Below are 24,205 nucleotides of genomic sequence, written 5' to 3'. Positions count from 1 at the left end.
GAGCTGTCTCTCTATAGTGCCCAGACATGGAGGACACAGCATGGTGTATCCACTGTCTTAATTCAGTGGAGCAGATTCTGAGTCTCTGTATTTCTTTCCTAGGCTCATTAGTTCAGAATACTTGGTATCAGAAAGAGGCCATTTAGAATCCCCAATCTCTTATAATCTTTTTACTGCTCAGTGGGGTGATGGGAAGAAGGTTGGTCAGAACTTAGTATTGAAAAATAAAAATAATACCAACATAACTCACTTTTATTTGACAAAAGTTTGGATTGAGTAACAGCTATGAACTAGACTCTCAGAACCAACAATAACAAGATTTCCATTTGTTTTTGGCATAACTATCTTGTCAAAATTCTAGAACAATAAACCATTATATCCTTCACTTTGTGACTTGGTTGTTCAGTCGCATGGGAAACCCTTTCTATAAACTATTCCAGGATTTCATGTATTTCTGAGTATCCTTTCAGTGCATGAACACTCCAGGTGTTTGTGTTTGGCATTTCTGTGGTGTCATTACCCCATCAAGTTTGTCCTTCCTCTGGTTAGCTTAGACCCTTCATTCGCCAGTTGCATGCATGGTTGAGTTTGCCCTTTACTCCACGGTTACTGGAGTATTTTCTGCATCGGACAAGCCCCGAATGACTGACAAGACACTGGATGAGGGATGCGTTCAGTTTCCCAGTGTTATGCTCAGATGAAGGACGTCTGAGGAAGGGCTAAATTTCTAAGTGGTCAGTTCCTCGCTACTATTTTCTTATTACGGTGATTCTGCATTTCTTTGCAGCCTTATAATTGTGGCAATTCAGAGACTGAATAGTTGGATGAAGAGGATCCTTGAAATCATTCAACTTCAGATTTAGTCTAAAACTCTTAATTAGTTATAATGATTTCATGAGCCAGACTCCATGGCTGCCAAAAGATGTTCAGCAAAGATAAAAACAGCACATCCAACCCAGGTATGGGAGTCAACATCTGGGTGCCTGGTTCTGGCTTTGGATTACATAAGCTAGTCTCTGGAAGGCCTGAGCCCCACTCAGCTGCTGCTACTGACATCATCATGAAAAAAATCATCCTGCAAGGAGCAAGTGGGTTGATACTCTGCAATGACTAGTTTTGAGCCATGGGGGAAATAAGATTTCTATAGACTTTTAAGTGGGTAGCAACTCATCTGCAGAGTGTTAGTTAGTAAGGTAAAAGAAGGTTTTATCTTGAAGTCCTTGACATATTCCATAAGTCAACCAAAAAGGCCCGGGGCATCACACCTCTACATCCCTCTCTCCTCCCCCAAGCACAGTCTCACATCTGTAATCCTGCAGATCAACATCTAGTTTCTTGTTATCTTCAGTATTCTCTCTCTTCACAAGTCTGATTCAGCACCGTCATGCTCAGAGAACCAGTCCAAATTAGGAGACCCCTCAACAGCCATATAAAAATAATAACTAACAGAGCTATGCAGAAGGTATCATTCTAAGCATTCTTTATGTATTAGTTTGTTTAATACCCATGAAAGGTATTTTTGTCCCGTTTTATAGGTGGAGAAATAGAGGCACTGAGATGTTAATTAACTTTCCCTAGGTCACACTGCTACTAAATGCCAAAAGGAGGACTTGAACGCTTGCTGGTTTGGGAGCAAGATGCTATATTCTTTCCCTCTACATTACACCTGGGAGTGTCTGGCAGGTTCTGCCTCAGTTCACAGTAGAGTTCAGATTGTGCTGTGAAGTCCACTCAGCGTCTTTGCACACTTGCACATCTGAGGTAAACTTAGACTTTGACAGAGTGTGAAGCTAGCTGGAGAAGCAGATGCCTCCGGTCCTAGAGGCCCTCCATATAAATACTGCTGCTTTCTCTCCCTGCTATGATGTGGAAAATGCCTTCTTAGAGGGCTGTGGAGGGTGGGGAGGGTTGTTTGATGGACTTTGCCCCTTCCTATCAGAGCTACCCCAAAGAAAAGTGAAGACACATGATGTATGCTTTATGCATCCAGAGGTGTGGCATGCCTAGTAGTTATTTATGTCAGTGGTTTGCATGGAGCAGTCATAGACCTGTAGGGGTCCCTGTGAGCCCCCAGGAGTCCCGAAATTCCACATACTGTCTGTGCAAACAGAGGACACTCTGCTCTTCTCTCTGGGGTGAGATTTCTAGTAATGGTACTATAGAAGTGACCTCCTCAGGACTGCCTAGCCCTGCTTGTTCTGTCTCCTCACAAGGTGTCCCACTGCAGAGAGAGGAGCTTCATCCTTCACGAGAGGGTCTGTTTTAGCAAAGACAGTTAAGTCTAAACGGAGGCACAAGAACATTCTCTCCCTGCAAGACAGGTGACTTTGACCTTAACATCGATGCCCTGGGAGAAGCAGGAAGGGTCACATCAGCCACAGTGGGAACCAGAGGCTGGGCCTCCACCAGAGTCTCTCAGTTAACCCTAACTGTATTCCCTCTGAAGTGCTACACAACTGCAGGGTGGAGTCGTCTCTGGTTTAAAGGTGACAAATCCCTGCCTGCTACAAGTACAAACATGCTCATTCCCTACTCAGCAGGCATAAACGAAAGTGACCTTCCCTTTGCCTCCAAACAGCTCTTCTGTAGGTACCCAAAATCAGAGACCAGGGGGTGATGCTTGACTGAGGAGCTATGTGTAAAGTTCTTTGAATTTCTCAAGACTTAAACTAGATGAGGACATTAAATATTCTACTGAGTACAGAGAAGTCCCGAACTTCAGAAAGACAGAATTCATATCTATAACGGAGCTGCAAAGACTTTCTAATATACGGGGGGGGAGGGGGTTACATGTGCATGTATTTCATCTGTAGGACAAACTGTGATATAATACCAATGCCATAGTTTTATAAATTGATTTCCCTTCACCTGGCTCAAACGGCCCAGATACGGCACAGCAGCAGGACAACGAACTTGGGGAATGGTAATCCTAATGACACGCTTCCTTAGGTCACAGGACGCCACTCATCCTTCTCTCCGTACACACTCATCTCACCACACAGGCCAGAAGGCAACTTATGGGCGGTGCTCTCTTCTTCCACCACATGGGGCCAGGGAATCGAACTCAGGTGGTCGGGCTTGGCCGCAAGTGTCCATCCCGCCAGCCCTTACCTCGGTGTTTCTTGCTTCCCTCACACCTGACTTTTACAGAGGGGCCTTGACAATGATTCTGCTTCGGCTTCCAGCCACAGTCAACAGTGGCCTCTGCATCTCTCAGTTTTTATTTTTCTGGAAAGCCCTTAAAGAGCAGAGTTTGTGCCAGTACCTATGAAAATGGCTTGGCAAATAGATGAAAATGTCCCTTATTGAGACTTTTACCTCAGTTCTGACTCTGTGAATAGCATTTTAAAATCTGAACCGGGCTGAAGGGAAACATGGAGTATTTTAACATGTGAAAGGGCCAGCCAGTCTGGCCAGGCCTGGCTACTTACTCTCTCACACAGCTCTTCAAACGTGCAGTCGGCGAGGGCTCCGCAGGCTTTATTCAGTCGCAGCTCTCTCCCTTGCACTTTCAGAATCCTTGGTCTAGTTACTATGGGAACATGAACAAAGACTCAATCTTGTCTGGATAATTACTATAAAATTCATCTCTTACAGATAGGAAATGCATAGCTTGATGAATAATAGCACATGATTCAACACATAAATTAGACAAAATGCTGATACAATGACTGCCACTTGAGCGTGGCGTCAACCCATATACAGCAATGGAACTTATTAATTGGTCAGTGGAGATTGGGCATTGTGTTCTAAATGTATTCTCTTTCAAGAGAAATTAACTTACGTACAATCATTTTGTTTCTGGGCCAGCTCATCAAACAACTTATCCATGACAGCCTCCACATCAGCTTCACTTGTACTACAGAGAAAAGAATAATAGAATATGAAATTAATAACACTCGAAGCCAACATCAAACAGCTGCCTGAGCCTGCTTAGCTTTTTGCCCATAAAAAAAGAGAACAGGGTGATATGCTCTAAATACAAACATTAGATTTAGAATACACTTAAAAAGCAGAGAATATTAACTCTCAGGTAGACGATCCTGCCTTATTTGCATACATTGAAAGACTTCTGAGCTTCTCGATGTTTGCAGTAATGAGGCGATACAGACAGAGTAAATCCATTAATCCCATGTGTACACAGGGAGAGAAAGGGCTGACTCTCGCTTGCATGCCAAACAACAGCAAACAGGCAAGGCCGTCAAGCATCCAGCAAGTCCCCTTCGAAATCTCCCGAGAGGGTGCATGTGAAATTAAACATTGAGGGTGTTCTTAGAAAAACCAAGCCCAGCTACTGGCGGCGAGGATCGAGCAGTCAGAAAGGAATTGCTAGCTGCCAAATACCCACTTGATCTGCACATCAGAAACTTTCTCAGATTCTGTACGTCTGCAGACACAGAGGACAGACTCCCCTCGTAGAAGGACAATTGCAGACCACAGTTTCTCTCAAAAGTGTCCTTGTTGGAGGTCCCCCAAGCTCCCTCCTCTGTGACGCCTTCTATAGCAGCACTATGGAGGAAGTCTTCGATGGCAGTAGCTACAGAGTGAATCTAGCACAGCCTTTGTATTCTAATTAGAAACCACCATATGCTTGAGGAGCGTACATATAGAAATGTGATAATGCTGTGGCCTCTCTTCTTCTCACTTTTTTTTTCAAAGAAGAGTTGATAAATTAACAGTCAATAGAAGAAAATAACTAGTAGAAGGAAGCTGTCCAAAAAAAAAAAAAAAACCCAAACAACTTCAAGTGAAAATCTAAGTTCCCTCCAATCCTACAGACAATCTTACACAAGATGACCTGCCAATATGCTTCATTTTGCCAGAAATCAATCTTAACTAATTGTGGGAGCAAACTGACATCACTTTCATAGTGTCTTATGGAAAATTAGTCATTAAGATGCAGTTGAAATGGCTGCAGCAGACGCAACAACTTACAAATGCAGCAGGGCAGCCATCTTGAAGGAGGCCAGTGCCGCCCACCTCCATGGCTCTCAAAGCTATCATGTGCCATGGTTGACTCCATAGGGAATGCTACTTGACTTTTGTAACATCTTATAAGACCTTTAAATTAAGACATTAAAATAACTAAATGACACTAGATAAAGAACGATTCAAAGGGACAGTCACCCAAATTTAATTTTCTGTATTACTCTCGCATGCATGTTGAGGCCTGAGAAAAAATTCGTGGGAGTTGCTCTCTCCTTCTCCTGTGAGGGTCCTCGGGTTCAACTCAGGCCAACAGGCTTGGCAGCAAAGACTTTCATCAGCCCCACAAAGCAAACTTCAAGTTATCAAGAAACCATAAAGTGAATGTCAATGTCAATGTCACATCAAGCACCTGGATGTTTAGAGATTATTCTTGGAATTCATTTAGAACAATTTCTACATGCATTGGTGTGCACACACAGTTGTTTGTGAGAAGTGGTGTGCTTGTTCATGCTTGTATGTGCATGCTTGTGTGTATATGCGTGTGTGCATATGTATGTACAGGAGTGCAATGCATGTGTGTGTATGGAAGCCAGAGGCTGACACCAGGCTGACAATTGCCCCCCAGTTGGCCAGGCTGACTGATCATGAACTCCAGGGCTGCCTGTCCCTGAACTTGCCCCACCACCAACTCCAGCATTGGGACTGCCTAAGCGCAACTCTGGGCCTGGCTTTTATGTGGGTGCTGGGGAATCCAAACTCAGTACCTCATGCTTGCATGGCAAATACTTACCAGCTGAGCCATATCTCTATCCTTTTTTTGTTTGTTTGTTTTTGTTTTAAAGATCACACTACATAGCCCAGGCTGACCTTGAATTTCGGCTCTTCCTGCCCCAGGCTCCAGAGTACCTGGTTAATGATCTACTTAAAATTTATTTTACTTATTATTACCAATGTATGCTGGGGAGCATGCATATGCCACAGAGTGCATGTGAGATCAAAGGGTATCTTCGTGGAGTCAGTTTGCCACGGGTTCTAGGAATTGAACTCAGGCCACCAGGCTTTCTCAGCAAATACCCACTGAGCCATGTCACTGGTCCTAATGGCATACTTATCAAGGCAGATATAATGGAGTAAGCAGAATCTTACTTAAGAACAGTATCTGGCCGGGCGGTGGTGGTGTATGCCCTTAATCCCAGCACTCAGGAGGCAGAGGCAGGTGGATCTTTGTGAGATCGAGGCCAGCCTGGTCTATAGAGCAAGATCCAGGAAAGGCGCAAAGCTACACAGAGAAACCCTGTCTCAAAAAACCAAAAAAAGGAAAAGAAAAAAAAAAAAAGAAAGAAAGAAGAACAGTATTTGCTGAGTATGGCAAGACCCTGGGTTCAATCCCCAGCATCTCTCTCTGACACACACACACACACACACACACACACACACACACACACACGCACACGCATGCACCCTTGCATGCACGCACGCACGCACACTCCAACCTCTCCTTCATAACAAGGTTAGTATTTCATGTTGCATTTATTCTGGTTTTTGAGTCAGGCTCCTGCCGTGTAGCCTAGGCTGGCCTACAGTTTGCAATCCTCCCTGAGCACGTCTTGCACTTGTAACTAAAACCTTAGGCAATTCTCACCCTCGCTGCGCGTCCAGGGGAAGAACAGTCGTCCCCTGTCGGACTGCACCCGCAGCAGGTTCCTCACACTGTTCTCACCTCGCCGTGGAGGTGACATCATTGTCTCGTGTTCACAGACGGGAAGACAGAGATTCAGAACTGTGTCATCTAATCTGAATACATAGACATAAACTGTCTTATGATAGGGAAAAAAAGTCATAGCCCAACGGGGAGCACTACGATAATTTTAAGTTATACCAAATAAAAATTTATCACCACATAAAAATTCCAACAGAACAACTTAAGACTTAACAAAGGACTCTTAAGAAGCCACATAAAAAGATGGCCCAATTGGTAAGGGCTCATCATTTCTTCTTACTAAGCAACAAATGCAAAGAAAAATCAGGCCAAGTGTGGTGTTGCATGCCTGCGATCCCAGCCTTTGGAAGCTGAGGCAGGAGGATGACACTGTGGTTTGGACAGGAAACGGTTCTCACAGTCTCACTACTGCAGATATGCTGCCGGCTGATGGGCACGTGAGAAGTACAACTTTGATATGTTAGTGAACTCAAAACATGGCAGGGAGTAAGAGCCATGTTAGGATGTGGGTTTGGTTGGAGGAGGTGGATGATGAGGTAAGGGAGTCACATGTCCAGGATCCCAGCACCATGGTGTTCTGTTTCACCATATGCCTTGAAACAAGAGACTCAAGAACAGTGAACAGTAGCCTCCAAAACCACAGGACCAAACAAATGTTTCCTCCTTTAAGTTCTTTCGCTCAGGTACTTGGTCACAGCAGTGTGAAGGCTCCGTAGCTCGGTGACTCTGTGCTGATGGTGGCGTGAAGTGGCCTAGTCAATGAACCCATTCCTGCAGTCAGAGATGTCAGGAGGGAATCACTCCCTAATTGTCTGTGGTGGGGCCTGTTTCTGCCTTGTGATCTCTGTGGATCATGAAACAGAGGGGGGCAGTTCGAGGCTGACCTTGGTTAGACCATAATCCTTCCCCTGCCCACAGCCACCCAGTCTCAGGCTAGGCTCTACTTCCTAAAATTTCTACAACCTCCAAAAGCTAACAGCTGGGACCAAACACAGGAGCCTGTGGGGACTTCTTATATTCAATCCATAGCCATAGTCTATTCCGTTCACAGGAAATCACCTATAAATAATAATGGCTAGCTTCTGGAAGAAGGGTCACTGCAACTCACAAATGAAAGGTACCGAAACAGATATTCAGTGATGGGAATGTGGTTAAGTACAGTTAGATCCATCTACGAAACAGACTGCCAAGTAGTGTGGGATTCTTTGTTGGTGGTTTGTTTATGTGTCTCACAAAGTTGACAGAATTGCTAACTTCCTGCAATTTCTAAAGATGCCAATGAACTTTGTGGTAGTTTGAATGTAATTGGCCCCCATAAGCTCTTAGGGAGTGTCACTATTAGGAGGTGTGGCCTTGTTGAAGTAGGTGTGGCATTGTTGGTGGAAGTGTGTCACTGTGGGTGTGGGCACTCAAGTCTCCTATGCTCAAACGACTCCTAGGTCAGACCACTTCCTGTTGCCTGTGAGTCAAAGATGTAAGACTTTCAGCTCCTTCTCCAGCACCATGTCTGCCTGCATGCCACCATGTTGCACCGTGATCATCACAGACTAAACCTCTGAAACTGTAAGCCAGCCCCAATTAAATGTTTTCCTTTGTAAGAGTTGCCATGGTCATAATGTCTCTTCACAGCAATAGAAACCCTAAGACAAGCCTCTAATAACTGGTTCCAGCTCTTGATCTCACAATTACAACAGTACCCTCTCTCTGCCTCTGCCATTCCTCAACTTCCCCACACCACAGTGTCTTCTTAAAGGGTGGGGGAACAAGAGTCACTGGTCTCCGTGGCCAGCGATGGTGACAAGAGCCTTTCCCTGTCCTTATTCTTGAGAGAGATGGTTATGCTCCCTAAAGAAAGATGACAGGGAGGAAGCTGTTATAGTAACGACTTGGAAAGAAGAAGGGGTATGTCATGGGAAGAAGCCCTGAGAGTTTAAAGACTTAGGTCATTTTGAGTTCACTCTCTCTGTTTCCTATTTGTGGTTCAAGATGTGAGCTCTTAGCGGCTGCTCCAGCCACCATGTCTTTGCTCTGTCATGGATTCTAACCCTCTGGAACCGTAAGCCAAATATACTCTTCTCTATAGGTTATCTTGACCATGGTGTTTTATCACAGGAACAGCAAAGTAATGTAATGCCAATGTTCAGTATAGATGACATTACTGTAATTTATACTCCAGCAGTCTCCTGGCAGTGCACAAAAATGTCCACACCATTGCAGTCTTATTGGAGTTCTGTAGCCCTTTCCATTGCAATGATTATGGTATGTACATTATAAATTACTTCAATGTAAGTTGCTTCAAATTATTTTTAGATGTGGGTAGAACATAAAATAATACATGATTGAATTAAAGAAATAGTTAAGCCAGAAATATTTTCTTAATAAAATATCATGTTTATATGAAAATGTAAAATTAATAAACAGCTAAGATTCCCCCCACTATTTTTGAATTTTTGAGATTTATTTTTACTTCATGTATATGGATACTTTGCCTGCATGTATGTCTGGGTACTGTGTGTGTGTAGTGCCTAAAAAGGCCAGAAGGGGGTGTCAGATCGCTTGAAACTGGAGTTGCAGATGGTTGCTAACCACCATGTGGGCACTGGGAATTGAACCTGGGTCCTTTGGAAGAGCAGTCAGTGCTCTCAACTCTAAGCCGCCTCTCCAGCCTCACCCTTGGCTGCTTTCAAGTAGGAAATTTCAAGTACACAACATTACTGTAAAAACTTCAGCCAGAGAAAATGCATTCAAATTCAAACAAGAAAAGAATACATGTCATTTGCCATGGCAAACTGTGGCTCTGTCACAGTTCTGAAGGGACACACTTACAGGGAAAATAAGATTCCCTTAAATAAAACTTTCTTCAGGAATAAAACCATGCCCATGCAGCTCTAATGAAGGGCCAGGACTTGCTAGGTTTTTGTTTAGTTAGTTTGGGTTTTGTAAGATTTATTTTTTTGTATTTTTATCAACGTGTGTGTGTGTGTGTGTGTGTGTGTGTGTGTGTGTGTGTGTGTGTGTGTGTTGGGCACACAGAATGCTGCATGTGCTCACAGAAGCCAGAAGAGGGTGCTGAACCCTTTGGAGCTAGAAGTACAGGCTGCTGTGAGCCCCCAATATAGATGCTGGGAACCAAACGAGGGGCCTCTGGAAAGACAAGTGCTCTTAAACACGGAGACATTTCTCCAGAACCTCATAAGAATTTTAAACCAACTTTTGTGAATATATGTTACTCTGTGCCCTTTTCCTAAAGACCAATCTCCGTGACAAAGAGCTGGAAGCTCAGCCTCAGAACAGCCTCCTTAAGGGGGCTGGAGAGATGGCTCAGCATCCATGCAAAAACATGACAATGGAGGCATACACCTGTACCCAGCACTGGGGAGGTGGAGGCGTGATGGTCCTTGAGATTGCTAACCAGCCAGTCTAGCAGAATTGGTGAGTTCTAGGTTCAGTGGGTGGCTTGTCTGGGGTGGGGGGGAATGGAGAGAGGCCGAAGAAGACATCTGATGACATGGAGTTCTGGCCCTCAGACACACAGACACACACACACACACACACACACACACGCACACACACACACACACACACACACATGCATTCATGTGCACCTGTACAAACATATGTACAAGCACACACACATACACACACACACACACAGACACACACACACATGCATGCATGTGCACCTGTACAAACATATGTACAAGCACACACACACACACACACACACACACACACACACACACACACCTACCCATACATTCCCAAAATGAGCTTAATTCTGAGTTTTCCCTTAGAGATACAAAAAAACATGTCCCATACACCAATGAAGCAAATATCCCATTCAGTAATATTCCATTCTAACCATAAAGAGGCATCTCCTCAAGAAGGGAAATAGCATCAGAATGACCGGAAGACAGGGGAACTGGGTCCAGGCTTGAAGAGTGTCCCCTTCCTCTCTGGAAGGACACAGAAAAGGAGCAGGAACCAGACACTGTGCAGGGCGTAGCTCAGTGCTAGTGGCAGCCAAGTGTGCACAGCCCTGGTCCGGTCCCTCACTCTGCAAGCATTTGACTGACTTGCTTTAGTTCCCTCGAGAGAGCTGGACTCTGGGTAATTGCTCGCGGTACAACACTACTGCATACTAGGCCTTTGTGTAGATAAGATGCAAGAAAAGAAAACCTGGCCACAGCTAATCAAAAGTTGACACAGAGAGAGCATTGGGGTCGTTTCTGCTGTGAGGCAAAGCCACTGTTTTCCAAAGCTGCTCCTCTCCCTTGAGGGCCCAGACGGCCAGCGCCCAGCACAGCTCCTTCCTTCTGCTTGGCATGCCCTGAAACCCGGCCATCTCATTGCTCTGTAACCTTTGTTCCTGTGAGCCGCGGCGCTGAGGGGCGGCTTTCTATTTTCTGTTCATCAGTACCACTGTGTCCTTAAGTCAGAAAAGCCCTGGAATCAACCACTGTTCAGGTGCCAGGAAATCTGGCACCAACTCCCACAGGAATCCTGAGTACAGTACCTGGATTAAAAGCCTGATTGCTTTGGAAGTATGAGAATTGTGATTTATCTTTTCCACATTAAATCAGTAAGCAGAAAAGAAATTAATCAGTCATTCCAATTTTGAAAAAAAAATTACAGCTGAAATCAAGCATTCAACATAAAAAACTTAGCCTCAAGGAAACAGAACATATCGAAATGAGCTTATTATTGCTGGATCATTTGAAATTCTCAACAAAAATTCCCAAACACTTGGAGGTTTTTGGAAGAGGGTCATGCGTGAAGTTAAATGGAAATCAATTTCTTCAAGAACCTCCCACTTCATTAGGATTGACTCAAGGGGACAGAATGCTAACACACTTTGCTCCTTTGTCCCCTTTCAAAAATCAACAGCTTGTTAAGGTATCAACAAGTAGAATAGGGCCGGCTTTCCTCAGTCCCCATTGCTCCGTGTTCTCTATGCCAGGGAGCCAAAGTTGATTTGACAGAGAAATTTCTCCTTCCTCTCGGGGGTTCTTTGCCAAACTTTCCTGGCAGAGAGTCTCGGCCCTCTACCGATCCCTTGTGCATCCACGCTGTATAGCTCTTTGTCCTCACACCAAACATAATCTGGGGCTGGAGGCAGGTCTAAAATTAAGTTGGTTTATGCTTGCCTTAATATAAAACAGCCTTGGTAGCATTTCAAATCCTGTAGGTGTGTTTTACATAACGGAATCGGTTGTTCAAATGGATTTTTATCCAGCTGTTTATCTTCCCAGTCACGCAAAGGCTTAATTGACTGTTCAGAGATCCATTTCAGGCTCCATGTTCCCACCCTTCTCAGTCACCTGGTGGATGATTTCCCTGGCTCCATTAATCTTGACCTGTACGTACTGCAGAAAGTGGAATCTCCTCAAATTGCAGGGCTTCACCCCTCTCGTCTCCGCAGAAAATGGCTACAGACTTTCTGTGTCGTTTACCTAAAAGAAGTCAGTAGCCTAACATGCAAAACTGCAGTTTGATACATTTTTTTAAAAGTTCCTTTTTGTATAATTTCAGAAAGCAATATGAACAAAAGGTCTTAAAAACCAATAAAGATGAAAGAGAAGTTGAATAATGCGGGAAAGAGGCAAGGGGGTTTTAAGAGCTTCTTAAAAAGTCCCTAGCAAGTAACTAAGAACCCGGGCCCTCTGCCAGATCAGTTTTTCTTGTCCTAGAGACTGACTTTCAGTTCAATCTGTTCGGTGCTATCTGTTTGGAGATGAAATAACAAGCTGATAAGAATGCTAAGTACCTGAGCTGAGCATAGTAGCTCACGCCTATGATCCCAAAATAGAAGAGCCTGAAGCAGGAGGATTGTACAAATTCAAAGGCAGCCTGGGCTATGGAGTGAGTTCCAGGCTGAATGGGACCCTGTTAAAAAAGCAGGGTGGGGGAAGAGAAGGTTAAGAAAACTGAAAAAAATGTATTCACATGATCTGCTCACATACTATACATCTATACAATATTATCTACAGCAGGATACTTTTGCTAGTGTGGTTAAGCAGGGAATGATGGGCCAGATTTCTGCTGTGACAACAAGCCAAAGTGTTCTGCAGAATGAGGTGCCATTGTGACATGCAGGCCACTGGAGAAAGAAGAGAGATGTGCTGAGCAGACCGGTACAGCCGGTCTGGAAGTCTACAAGAGGGATGGCTGCACTGTGTCACTTGTTAGGTGGTGTTTCAAATAGTTTCACACACGTGGTATCAATTTCTCACTCAGTAGCCCTTGAGTTAATGTGCAATTAATTACTACTTAAGTGTACATCCAAATTATTTCAAATGGAATACTTCTATGGTTTTACCAGCTAAAAACCTTGAAAAACAGTTTGTGTGATTATGTCCTATAGGCTATGAAGCATGAAGCTGATATATGTAATAACATATATTTCTATGTTTGCAATGTGGACTTGTGCATTTATGAGGAGGCAGCGAAAGGCAGGGTGTTATAATCAAGCTTGTCAGAATGAAATCGATGATAAGATAATAACATTAATTCTAAACTGAAAGTCTAGACTTCAGCTTAGGGGTGTTCAATCATAAACTTTACACAAACATTCCAAAAACAAAACAAAAAACAACTCCAAAATCTGAAATACTGTGTTCCCAAGCATTTGGGATAAGGATATTCAACCTGCCCCATGAACAGTTGCAAACTAACAAATCTGCTAGCCTAGAAGAAATGGACAAACTCCTAGAAAGATACAAATCAACTATCAACTGACCAAGAAAGGGGATGTGGAGGAGTATGGGGTCCTTCCAAACTTGTTGTGAGGCCAGCGTTATCCTGCTATCAAAACCAGACTGAAGTATGTCCAGAAAGAAAGCCAATGATGTGCATCTCTTCCAACTACAGCCATGAAAGTCCCTAATAAAGTACTGATAAGCCTAACTGAGCAAAGTACAAGAGGGTTCTACACTGTGATAGTTATGGTCTGGAGCTGAGTGTCCCCCCCAAATCACCCTCTCTCTCACTGCTGTTAAACTCATGTTAAAGGCATGGTTCCCAGCTCAGGGCACTACTGGGGGGGTAGAGGAACCTTAGGGAGTGGGGTTTAGTAGAAGGCAGCTAGGTAAGAGGGGTACCCTCACATAACACATCCTCCTCCTCCTCTCTGTTTTCCTCTTCCCAGCTGCCTTGGCCCCACTGCGCTCCCAGCCAGTGTCCAGCCTCGACACAGGCCCCAAGGAGGGGTGCCATCCACACACAGGTGGAAACCTGGGAAACCATGGGCTGAAACAGGAATCTCCTCCTGCTAAGTGATTTGACTCAGATGTTCTGCTCAGAGATGGAAAGCTGACGAGTATGAAAATATTTATTCCAGAAATGCAAGGCTAATCTAAAATCTAAAATCAATTAGTAGCACCAAGTGTGTAAATGTAACAATGGACTGAAATCACACAATTCTCTTTAGCAAAGACAGAAAATGCATCTCACAAAATCTAACATGACAAAAATGTTCAACAAATCAAGGAGAAGAATGTTATTAACTGATAACAGACATCTATGAAAAACCCAGGGACAATGGTGTAATTAATGGTAAAACTGAAGTCGTTTCCTCTAAGGCCAGAAACAAGGCTTACCGTCTCTCATCTCTTCTCATACTGTATGTACTAGAGCTCAGCTCTGGGAAGGAGAATTAGGCAAGAAAAAAAGACATAAAAAATGTCCAGCTTGCAGAGGACGAAGAGAACTGTTTTTGTAGATATTATCATCTAGTATTTAGAAAATTCCAGGAGCTCTAAGAAACTAATAAACCAGTTCAGCAAGGTCAATATGCAAAAATCTATTGCATTTTATAGTAGTAATAAAGACATTGAAAATAAAATTGGGGGAAATTCATTTATAGAGCATAAAAAGAATAAGCTACTAACAAAGGAATTTAACAGAAGAACTGTAAAGCATATTATATACTGGAAACTACAAAACACTATTGAAAGAGATTTGAGGCCTGAATAAACAGGCAACCGAAACTTTTCTAACTGGCAAGAAAAGGAGACCCAAACTACAACTACCACAAACACCTGTAATGTGATTATGAGCTACGGGGAAATGGATCCAAGATGTCCCAGACACCTTCCAAACAAGGAAGTGGCAACTTCCCAGGCAGAAACCAGAACTTTGCCAAAGTTTGGCTGGAGAGATAGTTTAGCTGTTAAGAGCACATACTATTCTTGCAGAGGACCTGAGTCAGATTGCCAGCACCCCCCATGTAGGGCAGCTTACAACTGTAACTCTAATTACAATGCTCTGGCCTCTGTAGGCAACACACTCATATGCACACCCACAAACAGACACACATATACACATAATTCATAATCAAAATAAGGGGCTGGAGAGATGGCTCAATGGTTAGGAGCACTGGCTGTTCTTCAAGAGGACCACGGTTCAGTTGCCAGCATCCACATAGTGGCTCACAACCATCTGTTAACTCTGCTTCCAGGGGCTCTGATGCCCTCTCCTGGCCACTGAGAACACTATGCATGCACCCGATACACAGATACATGCAGGCAAAATACCCAAACACATAAAATTGATTAATTAAATTAAAAAATTTTAGGCTAAAAAAATAGGGGAGGGGTTGGGGATTTAGCTCAGTGGTAGAGCACTTGCCTAGCAAGTTCGGTCCTCAGCTCTGGAAAAAAAATAGGGGAAGATTTTAGGTGTGGGAAGGTGTAGCAATGAAGCTAGGAAACATTCTTAACTTGCTGATGTGGTCCTCGCAGTGGAAGGATGCAAGAGCATTTATAAAGAACATCACAGGCAAGAGGCAGGGTGTTTTCAACTGTGGGGCACTGGGTGTATGGTATGAGCCTCATCCTTAGCTTTCAGATCTTTTTCCCTCAAACAGAACGCTAGCCTTAGAGCACGGTGGGGCTTTTTTTTTTTTAACCACCTAATTGTTGCTTTTTAAAAACTGGTATTTAAAGATACAGTCGCCAAAATGATCTCCTCTTGAAAGAGATGTTTCTGAAGGGGGAAACTGGAAGTTGCTGTGAGACAAAGCTTTCACTGGGAAAGTATTTAAGAAGAAACTTATTTTTGAAATCTGTTGAAAGGATGGATATGTGTGTGTGTGTGTGTGTGTGTGTGTGTGTATGTATGTGTTTGTGCATGTAGTATACATACAGGCAGTTAAGATGGTCTTGAGACACTAGACAACCAACAGTGTGCTTCATATGGATATCGTTGAGGTGGTGATGACTCTGATGGATGGGAGCCAAATGAAATAAAAGTTCGTGGCCTGTTGAAAGAGTCGGTCCTCTGTCTGTCTTTTTTCTCCCCACACTGAGCTGATGTGCCAAGAACACAGGCCTTGACTCTCCCCAGGGCTCTATTTGTCATGAGCAACCTTGAGCCATGAGACGGGTAACCCTTGAGATAAAAGGCAGACGTGCTTCTTCCCGGCTGGAAAATGACAGGGTCCACACAAGTTCAGTGCTCCTCTAAAAGCCTGAACTGGAATCATCCAGGCCCCAGGAAAATCCCTCCCATCCCAGGGGACCCAGAAACAAGGGCTTGACAGCATATCCTAGTACCCAGGCTGCTCTCTGTACCAGACTACTAAAATCCCGTGTTTCTAACCCAGGTCAATCGTTTCTTTTGCCAGGATCCATACAACACTAAGAGGAAATCTGTGAACTCAGATAGACTACATAAACACTCCAGGTCTGCCACCTGTCCCCTGTTCAGTTTTCAATCTTCCTATGAGCAGCTGGGGAGCTGGCTCAGTGGGTAAGGTGCAAGCCTGGGGACCTGAGTGCAGATGCTTGGACTCATGTAAGAGTCAGGTGCAGTGGTATGAGCCTGTCACTCAAGCACCAGGGAGAGGGGAGGCGGAGACAGGAGGATCCCTGGAGCTTGCTGGCCAGCCATTCCTGTGGAGATGGCACACTCCAGGGTCAGTAAGGAAGATCCTAACCCAAAAATAAGGCAGAAACTGACATCGATCTGTGGCCTAACACACTTGCACACTAACACGCACACACGACACAAACCTATATGCACACGAATACATTACATTCAATAGACACATACACACAATTGAAAAGAAAATGAAATCAATTCTTCTCATGAGGCCATGGCTGCTGTGCTGAGGATAGGGGTGGAATGTGAGTTTGGGAGAAATCTGTTGTATATTCGAATAGGCAACATCCCATTCTAGATCCTTCACAGACTTAGCAGGGAAACAAAACAAAAACCACATTACTCCATTCCTAAAAGCAAATGAAAAAACAAACAGCAAATATGAGATCGAGGTGACCAGAAATCCTCTCTTCAGGAAACCAGGATCCTCCTGTTGCATGACCCTGACTCAAACAAAGGAGAAGGCAGAAAGTAATTGCCAAGACTGCCCCTGACCTCCACAAGCATGCCATGACACAGCACACCTTTACACATGAGAGCGCACGCGCGCGCACTCGCGCGCGCGCGCACACACACACACACACACACACACACATCATACCCTGGGATTTCTAACTCAATAGGACCACAAGCAAACAGGCTGTGCCTGTGTGAACCAGTTCTGAGAAAGCAGACAATATTCTGAATGACAGCTGTTGCTCCCAGTCAGCTTCACGGGTTGTTTTGAATGAAATCTCTGGTGATTTCTAGTATTATTTGGGTTCCAGCTTGGGACATTTTTCATTGTCTTTGGAAACTTGAAGTAAAGTGCTGAGCTAATGGATATTTCTAGTCTCAGCCCAACTACCCAGAATGCACCCATCTCGTCTGAACATTTCTATTTAATTAAGGATGTGTCCGGGACTCTGCTTGCAAGGAAGTCCAGCAGTGGCTGGTGTCCCCTGGAGAGAAGCCAGGCTTCTGCTTTGCAGGCAGTTGGACTCTAGTGAAACTGACAGGGGAGGAATCTAGACCCACATACTCAGAAACAGATTCCAGATTTTAGCCAGAGAGTAATAAAGAGAACCATGTTTTTACGGGACAAAAGAACAACACAGCATGTGAGAGTCTGTTACAAGAGGAACTGTAGTAAGTTCTTCTATAAATGTGAGATAAGCTGCATCTGGGGGGACACTGGCCTACAATCTCAGCTACTCAGAAGGCTGAGGCAGGAAGTTCACAAGTTCAAGACCTGTTTGGTCTCAGGGGGAATCCAAGTCCAGGCCCAGCAACTGAATGAGGGTCTGAAAACAAAAAGGGGAAGAGCTGGAGGGCTGCTGGGTGGCTAGAAGTGTGCACGCTAGCAGACCCTGAACTTGGCGTCTAGCACCCATTCCAGGAAATTTACAACTCCCTGTAACTGGAGCCTGGGGAATCTGGCACCTCCGGTCTGCATTCACAGGCTCATACCCATGCCCAACACAAATCCATGCATGTAATTTAAAATAATAATAATAAAAAAAAGGATAAAGTAACAGAGCTTGGGGTATAGTTTAGTGGTAAAGTGTTTGCTCAGTCTGTGGGATCCTACATTCAATCTTCTCTACCATAAAAGAAAGACAAAAGAAGTCCATTTAAAGCAGACCTCAGGGGATTTTTCTCTTACTTTGACCCGAGACCTCATGAGAGAGAATAGGGGTTCACCCCGAGCCTCGGATCCTGCCATGTTTCAGGGTTCCCTGTACACTCTGGGATGTCACATGAGTCCGTGTTCTCCCACCACGTGTCTTAGGAACGGAACTGAGTCTCACCATTCTAGAATTGCCTCGCTTTGTGGACACACAAGATGGCTCAGGGGTGAAGTGCTTGCTATCAAGGCTGACAACCTGATTTGATCCCCAGAACCCACATGGGGAAAAGAGAGCCGACTCCCACAAGCTGCCTCTGACCTCCACATATATGCCATGGGATGCATGTATGAATGCATGAACACGTGTGTATAAACACACACACACACACAAGAAAATAAATAAATGTAATTAAGTTTAAAAATAAAATAAAATCACCTGGTTTGTCAGGAAGAGCACTGGGTACCCAGGATAAGGTCAAAGAGAGAAAAATGTCTATGTTCTCAGCAAAAGCAGCTTCTTCACCAAGAAACCCCACTAAGGCTGTCAGTGCTATACAGAGACTTCATGATGCAGATATGTGTGTGCAATTGTGTGCCTTTGTGCATGCATGCATGTGTGTGTGCTTGTGTGCGTGTGCGTGTGCGTGTGCGTGTGTGTGTGTGTGTGTGTGTGTGTGTGTAAACCCACCAGAGGTCAATGTTTGGTGACTTCCTCAATCACTGCTCTCCTCCATGTTTTTGAGACAGGGTCTCTCACTGAATATAGAACTTTACATTTGCCTACACTGGCTGGCAGTGAGCATAGAGAGAACCTCATCTCCACCTCCCTAGCACTGGGTTAATAGATGCATGCTGCCTCGTCCAGCATTTGGAACCCAGGTCCTCATGCCCACATGGTGAGCTGACTGACCCATGTCCCAGTCCTCTTTCTTCTTCACTTAAGAAAGTCCTCAGAAGCCTGGTGGTGATGCACGCCTTTAATCAGAGGCAAGAAGATCTCTGTGAGTTCAAAGCCAGCAAATTCCCAGACAGCCAGGGATGTCACACAGAGAAACACTGTCTCAAAATAGAAAGAAAAGAAAGGAAGGAAGAAATTCCTCACTAAAAAATATTTTAAGGAAGGTTAGGAATGTCAGGAAAACAAAGGAAACATCAAGAAAAAGGGAAGAATCGTCCATATGAAAGCGGACAATGGTGTTAGGAGAATTGTTTTAAATTATGAAGTACTTAAAGACTGAGTACTTAAGGGACGCTTCTGTAACAATCTCAGAATCTGAATATAAGTGCAATAGTCCCTTTGGTATGTTGTAAAGTACGCAATTTTAATTATGTGATTTCCCTGGCTAATTTCTGCTTCAAAAACAGTAAGTACTTCTGCTTACAAGGCGGCAAAGACAAGAAGTTTTCTCAACCTCTCATATGCACATTGTCATCAAAATTTAAATTACCAGAAACATGCCTTTTAGTTATATCACAATTAGGCCTGTGAGTTGGTCCCTGAGATCCCCCAATCGCTGTAGGCAGATACTGAACAGCAATTGTGTCTATAAAGCACTTTTTCCTTCCCAGGGTTCTCACGAGTGACATTTTCAAACAAACTGTATTTGTTTTCTCAGCCTTAACTGCATGTGCTGGATACATCTATTATTATAAATTGCTCCCACTCAGGAGACTCTTTTAAAAGACTTCAAGATATACCCTGTTGTATTTGCATATGGGATGCATTTTGCATGGGCTCTGCATGAGAGTCAGTCAACAACGGTAAATACAGACAGATTGTCTGACAGAATACGCAACAATGTGAGGGACAGAGATGGAACACTTGTCAGAAGATGTCCACGATAATTAATTCCTTCAGCACACTGAAGACACTCTCTTAATACCACAGCCTCTTTTGAGGGGCTCATTACTTCCTAGCCATCTGTCATCTCCTCCCCAAAAACCTAATTAGGGTTTTACCCAATCATACATTAGAAATAATGTGAATATGGATGGCTAAGACAGTATAGAGAAGTTAACATCATAGCATTTTGTTTAAAAATTATGAAATTCAGAATTAGCTTTTCAGGTTCTAATAAAGTACTTATTTTCTTAATCTTTTCCTGATAAGTTATTAAATCATAAGCTTAGAAAATTAAACACACACACACACACAGAAAACACTTACAGGTAGTAGAGTTTCCCTGCAGGAATGAGTTCCCTTTTCCGATAATCTATCCCAGAATCTAGCTGGACCGTTTTGCAATATTCCTATAATACAGACATAGAAAACATATTTTAAAACAAGGAATAGATTTGACTTAAGACCCACTCCATGCGATGGAGCCCAAGACACCCCAGGAACCTGGAGTAAAACCAAATACCGCCGGTCTATAATAATAAAAATAAAAATAAATAATAAATGCAAGAGTGATTAAATTATCCCTAACAACATTCTGCTATACTCATAGATCAGTGCCTTATTCGGCCACCGTCAGAGGGACTTTCTCAGAGGGCAGATGGAACCAAACTCAGAGACCCAGAGACAAGCATTACAGAGAGAGAGAGATAGAGAGAGACTCCTTGCAACACTCAGCCCTAAATGGGATGTCTCCGTCACATCCCTCCCCTCAGAGCTCAGGGAACCCTGCAGAAGAGGAGGTGGAAAGAAAGCAGGTAAGAGCCCGGGAGCATGGAGGACAGCAGGAGAACACGGCCCTCTGAATCAACTGGGCGAGGCTCACATGAACTCACGAGACTGCAGCAGCAGGCACAGGGCCTGCACGGGTCTGCACCAGGGCCTCCATTATATATTACAGCTTCCAGGTTAGCGTTTTTTACGGGGCTCCTGAGTGTGTGAACAAAGGGACTCTGACTCCTGTGCCTGCTCTTGGGCTCATTCCTTTTGTTGGTTTCCCTTGTCCAACTTCAAAGTGATGTTTTTTGTTTTATCTTAGTATGCTTTATTTTGTTATGGTTTTTGTTAAAAAAATAAAATAATAAATGCTTTGGAGAAATGGCTCTGACAACCAACCAACAAAACAAATGAACAAAAAACATGGAATGACTTGGAATTATAAGCTTTCTGGTGTGTGTGTGTGTGTGTGTGTGTGTGTATAATTCCTGAGATGTTTCAATGAGGTTGTATATGAGCTTAGAACAAAACAATTTAACTCATGTAAGATTCATAAAACTGAAATTGCAATATTAAATATATATATATATAAAGCCAATAAAATAATAATTTAATTAAAAGTAAGTTTGCATTATGTTTTCCTGAAACGTTGTCGAAACTGTACTGCCAGTAAATTTCCCCAAGTACCTGTATTTGAGTTTCTGCTGACCTCTTAAAATAGCTGGTTTTTAGTCAGCCGGTCAGGGGGTGGGTGGGGGTGGAGGAAGACAGGAGGATCTCTGTGAGTTCGAGGCCAGCCTGGTCTGCAGAGCGAGTTCTAGGACAGCCAAGGCTACACAGAGAAACCCTGTCTCGAAAAACAAACAAGAAAACAGCCAATTCCCATAACTCTGGAATAAGAAGGTGGAAGCTTCCAGAAAAAAAAAAAAAAAAAATGCCTCAGGGATCTTCAGTCCAAGAGCTGGGTCAGGCATCTGCGGCGACATTTAAAGCCAAATGACCACACTACAGTGACACCTTCTGCAGAGCCACCTTCCCAAATACCGCCACTGCTCGGCCCTCAGCTCTCGTCCGGTGATTGTGTCCACAGCACCCTCTCCTGCTCCAGATGCCTCTGTTCAGCCTGCATCACTGTATCACTTATTCTTTCTTTACCTAATACTACTGTTCCCACCCTCCAGGCTGCATATGTACATGTAAATCTCTCTCTCTCTCTCTCTCTCTCTCTCTCTCTCTCTCTCTCTCTCTCTCTCTCTGTCTCTCTCTGTCTCTCTCTCACACACACACACACACACACACACACACACACACACACACACACACACTCCAAATACCTTTTTATAAAAACTCATGAACTTTGCAACACCAACCTGTGTTAGTTGGTGTTCTGTGGGATGGAGGAGACATGCGTGTGTGTATATATACAAAACATACATATTCATTGAGCAGGATTTTTTGGATATCTCAAGAAACATTTACAGAATGTCTTTTTAGTTTGTATTCAAAATGAAAACTGCTTTATAAAACTGGTGATTTAAAGTTATACCTTGGGGCTGGAGAGATGGCTCAGTGGTTAAGAGCACTGGCTGCTCTTCCAGAGGTCCTGAGTTCAAGTCCCAGCAACCACATGGTGGCTCACAACCATCTGTAATGACATCTGGTGCCCTCTTCTGGCCTGCAGGTGTATATGAAGATAGAGCACTCATACACAAAAATAAATAAATCTTTTTTTTTTTAAAGAAAGAAGTCATATCTTTATAACTTTACTGTTTGTATTAATAAAAATTGAGTCTTTCAAATCTCTGATGCCAAGATAGTGAGAATGGATGGAACTTCCAAAACAGCTCTACCATCTCTCTATCCCAACATGTTCTTACAAAGTGGTGCTGATGTATCAACCAATAAGAAGCAGGGCCCATAATCTGTGCTTGAATCTCATTACATAAGATGGATGGAAATACTGGGCATGGTGGTGCATGCTTACCCTCCCAGCACTCAGGAGGCTGAGGCATGAGGATTTCTTGCATTTAAGAACAATCTGGGCTCAAAGACAGAACCTATGGCAAACAAACCCAGAAACACCGGGTCTGGTGACTTAGTGAGATCCTCTCTCAAAATACAAAGTACAAAGAAGGCTAAGAAATAGCTCTGTGATAGAGTGCTTGTCTAGCACGCAGGGTCATAGAGCTCTGTGATAGAGTGCTTGTCTAGCACGCAGGGTCATAGAGCTCTGTGATAGAGTGCTTGTCTAGCACACAGGGTCATAGAGCTCTGTGATAGAGTGCTTGTCTAGCACGCAGGGTCATAGAGCTCTGTGACAGAGTGCTTGTCTAGCACACAGGGTCATAGAGCTCTGTGATAGAGTGCTTGTCTAGCACGCAGGGTCATAGAGCTCTGTGACAGAGTGTTTGTCTAGCACGCAGGGGCTCTATTCAACCTCTAGTACCAGAAAGGAAAAAAGAAAAAAGGGGAAAGGATGGTAGGTTCCAACACCTACATGACACCAGAGGCAGCTTCTTAGTTGGTGGTTGGAATATTTCTTCTGGTACTTTGAAGCGCCAGGTAACTTATCTAACTGCTAATAGTCCACTGTGCCATAAGAAAACCTAAACTTTCCATACAAAGGCCCTGACAAGGTTCTGCAATAACATGGACAACATGTCAACCAGTCTCTGGCTATTCCAACCACAGCCACTCACCATGGTCCCGAGGAAGCTAGACCACCACTTGAGCCCACAGGGAGGAAGGCTGTAAGAAGGAATTGTTCTAAGCCTGCACATGTTACAGACATTGGCTGTTCACCAGAACATAGCATCTGGGCACACTTGGGCAGCAGCATCCTTCTTCTAAGGCTTACTGCTATCTAGACACACAGGCTCCTCCTCAGTGGCCCAGAGCCGAAGACAGCCCCCAGGGGCAGCAAGAACCCATTGTCCCTCCTCCCATGCTACAGGTGCTAGGGAGTGGGTATGGCAGGTGAGCCATGCCCTGGAGATGGAGGGGTTCTTCATGATGGAGGCCTTCTCAGGACACAAGACTTCTGGTGCTAACACCAGGATAGCCTTGGTGATCTCTGACTAGTCATCTTGAGAGCAAAGACCATAGACCCAGAGTAGAGGGTAGGCACATGGTCATCGTTAGGATTATATAGCTGCCACTGTAACATTGTTTCACAAAAAATTAGCAGCTGGACCTCTGGAGGTATCCATACAGCACCAATCATTGGCAGCCTCTTGTGAAGAACAGTCCCTGAACTCATTGACGCCATGACTTCTTGAATGCCTTCACAGTGACCCCAGGTGCATCATCTCAGATCCACTCCCGCCTCGCTGTCAGAGTGGGAGCCTGTGACCCTTCACAGCAGAAAGGAGGGTAGTGTTGCCCAGACACACCTTCTCACTCTCTCCTTGCTTTGTGTGACCCGTTCAAAATAAAAATAGAAGCCGTACTC

The 24,205-nt window shown here is 44.0% G+C and overlaps 1 protein-coding gene across 4 annotated transcripts in view; it reads right to left on the bottom strand.

Annotated features, from left to right (window-relative positions):
* The window catches only part of Afg1l (AFG1 like ATPase), a 166,300-nt gene that overhangs the window by 29,869 nt on the left and 112,226 nt on the right, over window positions 1-24,205 (bottom strand). For all 4 annotated transcript variants that reach the window (XM_036169287.1, XM_036169289.1, XM_036169288.1 and 1 more), the window contains 3 exons: window positions 20,308-20,390; window positions 3,789-3,859; window positions 3,432-3,532 (listed from right to left, as the gene is read on the bottom strand). In XM_036169287.1, coding sequence (XP_036025180.1) covers window positions 3,432-3,532; window positions 3,789-3,859; window positions 20,308-20,390 — 255 coding nt within the window. The remainder of the gene's footprint in view (window positions 1-3,431; window positions 3,533-3,788; window positions 3,860-20,307; window positions 20,391-24,205) is intronic.

This window comes from Onychomys torridus, chromosome 19, assembly GCF_903995425.1.
Source record: "Onychomys torridus chromosome 19, mOncTor1.1, whole genome shotgun sequence".
NCBI lineage: Eukaryota > Metazoa > Chordata > Mammalia > Rodentia > Cricetidae > Onychomys > Onychomys torridus.
Note: the sequence above shows the minus strand (reverse complement) of the source record. Positions and strands in the feature narration are given on the sequence as shown.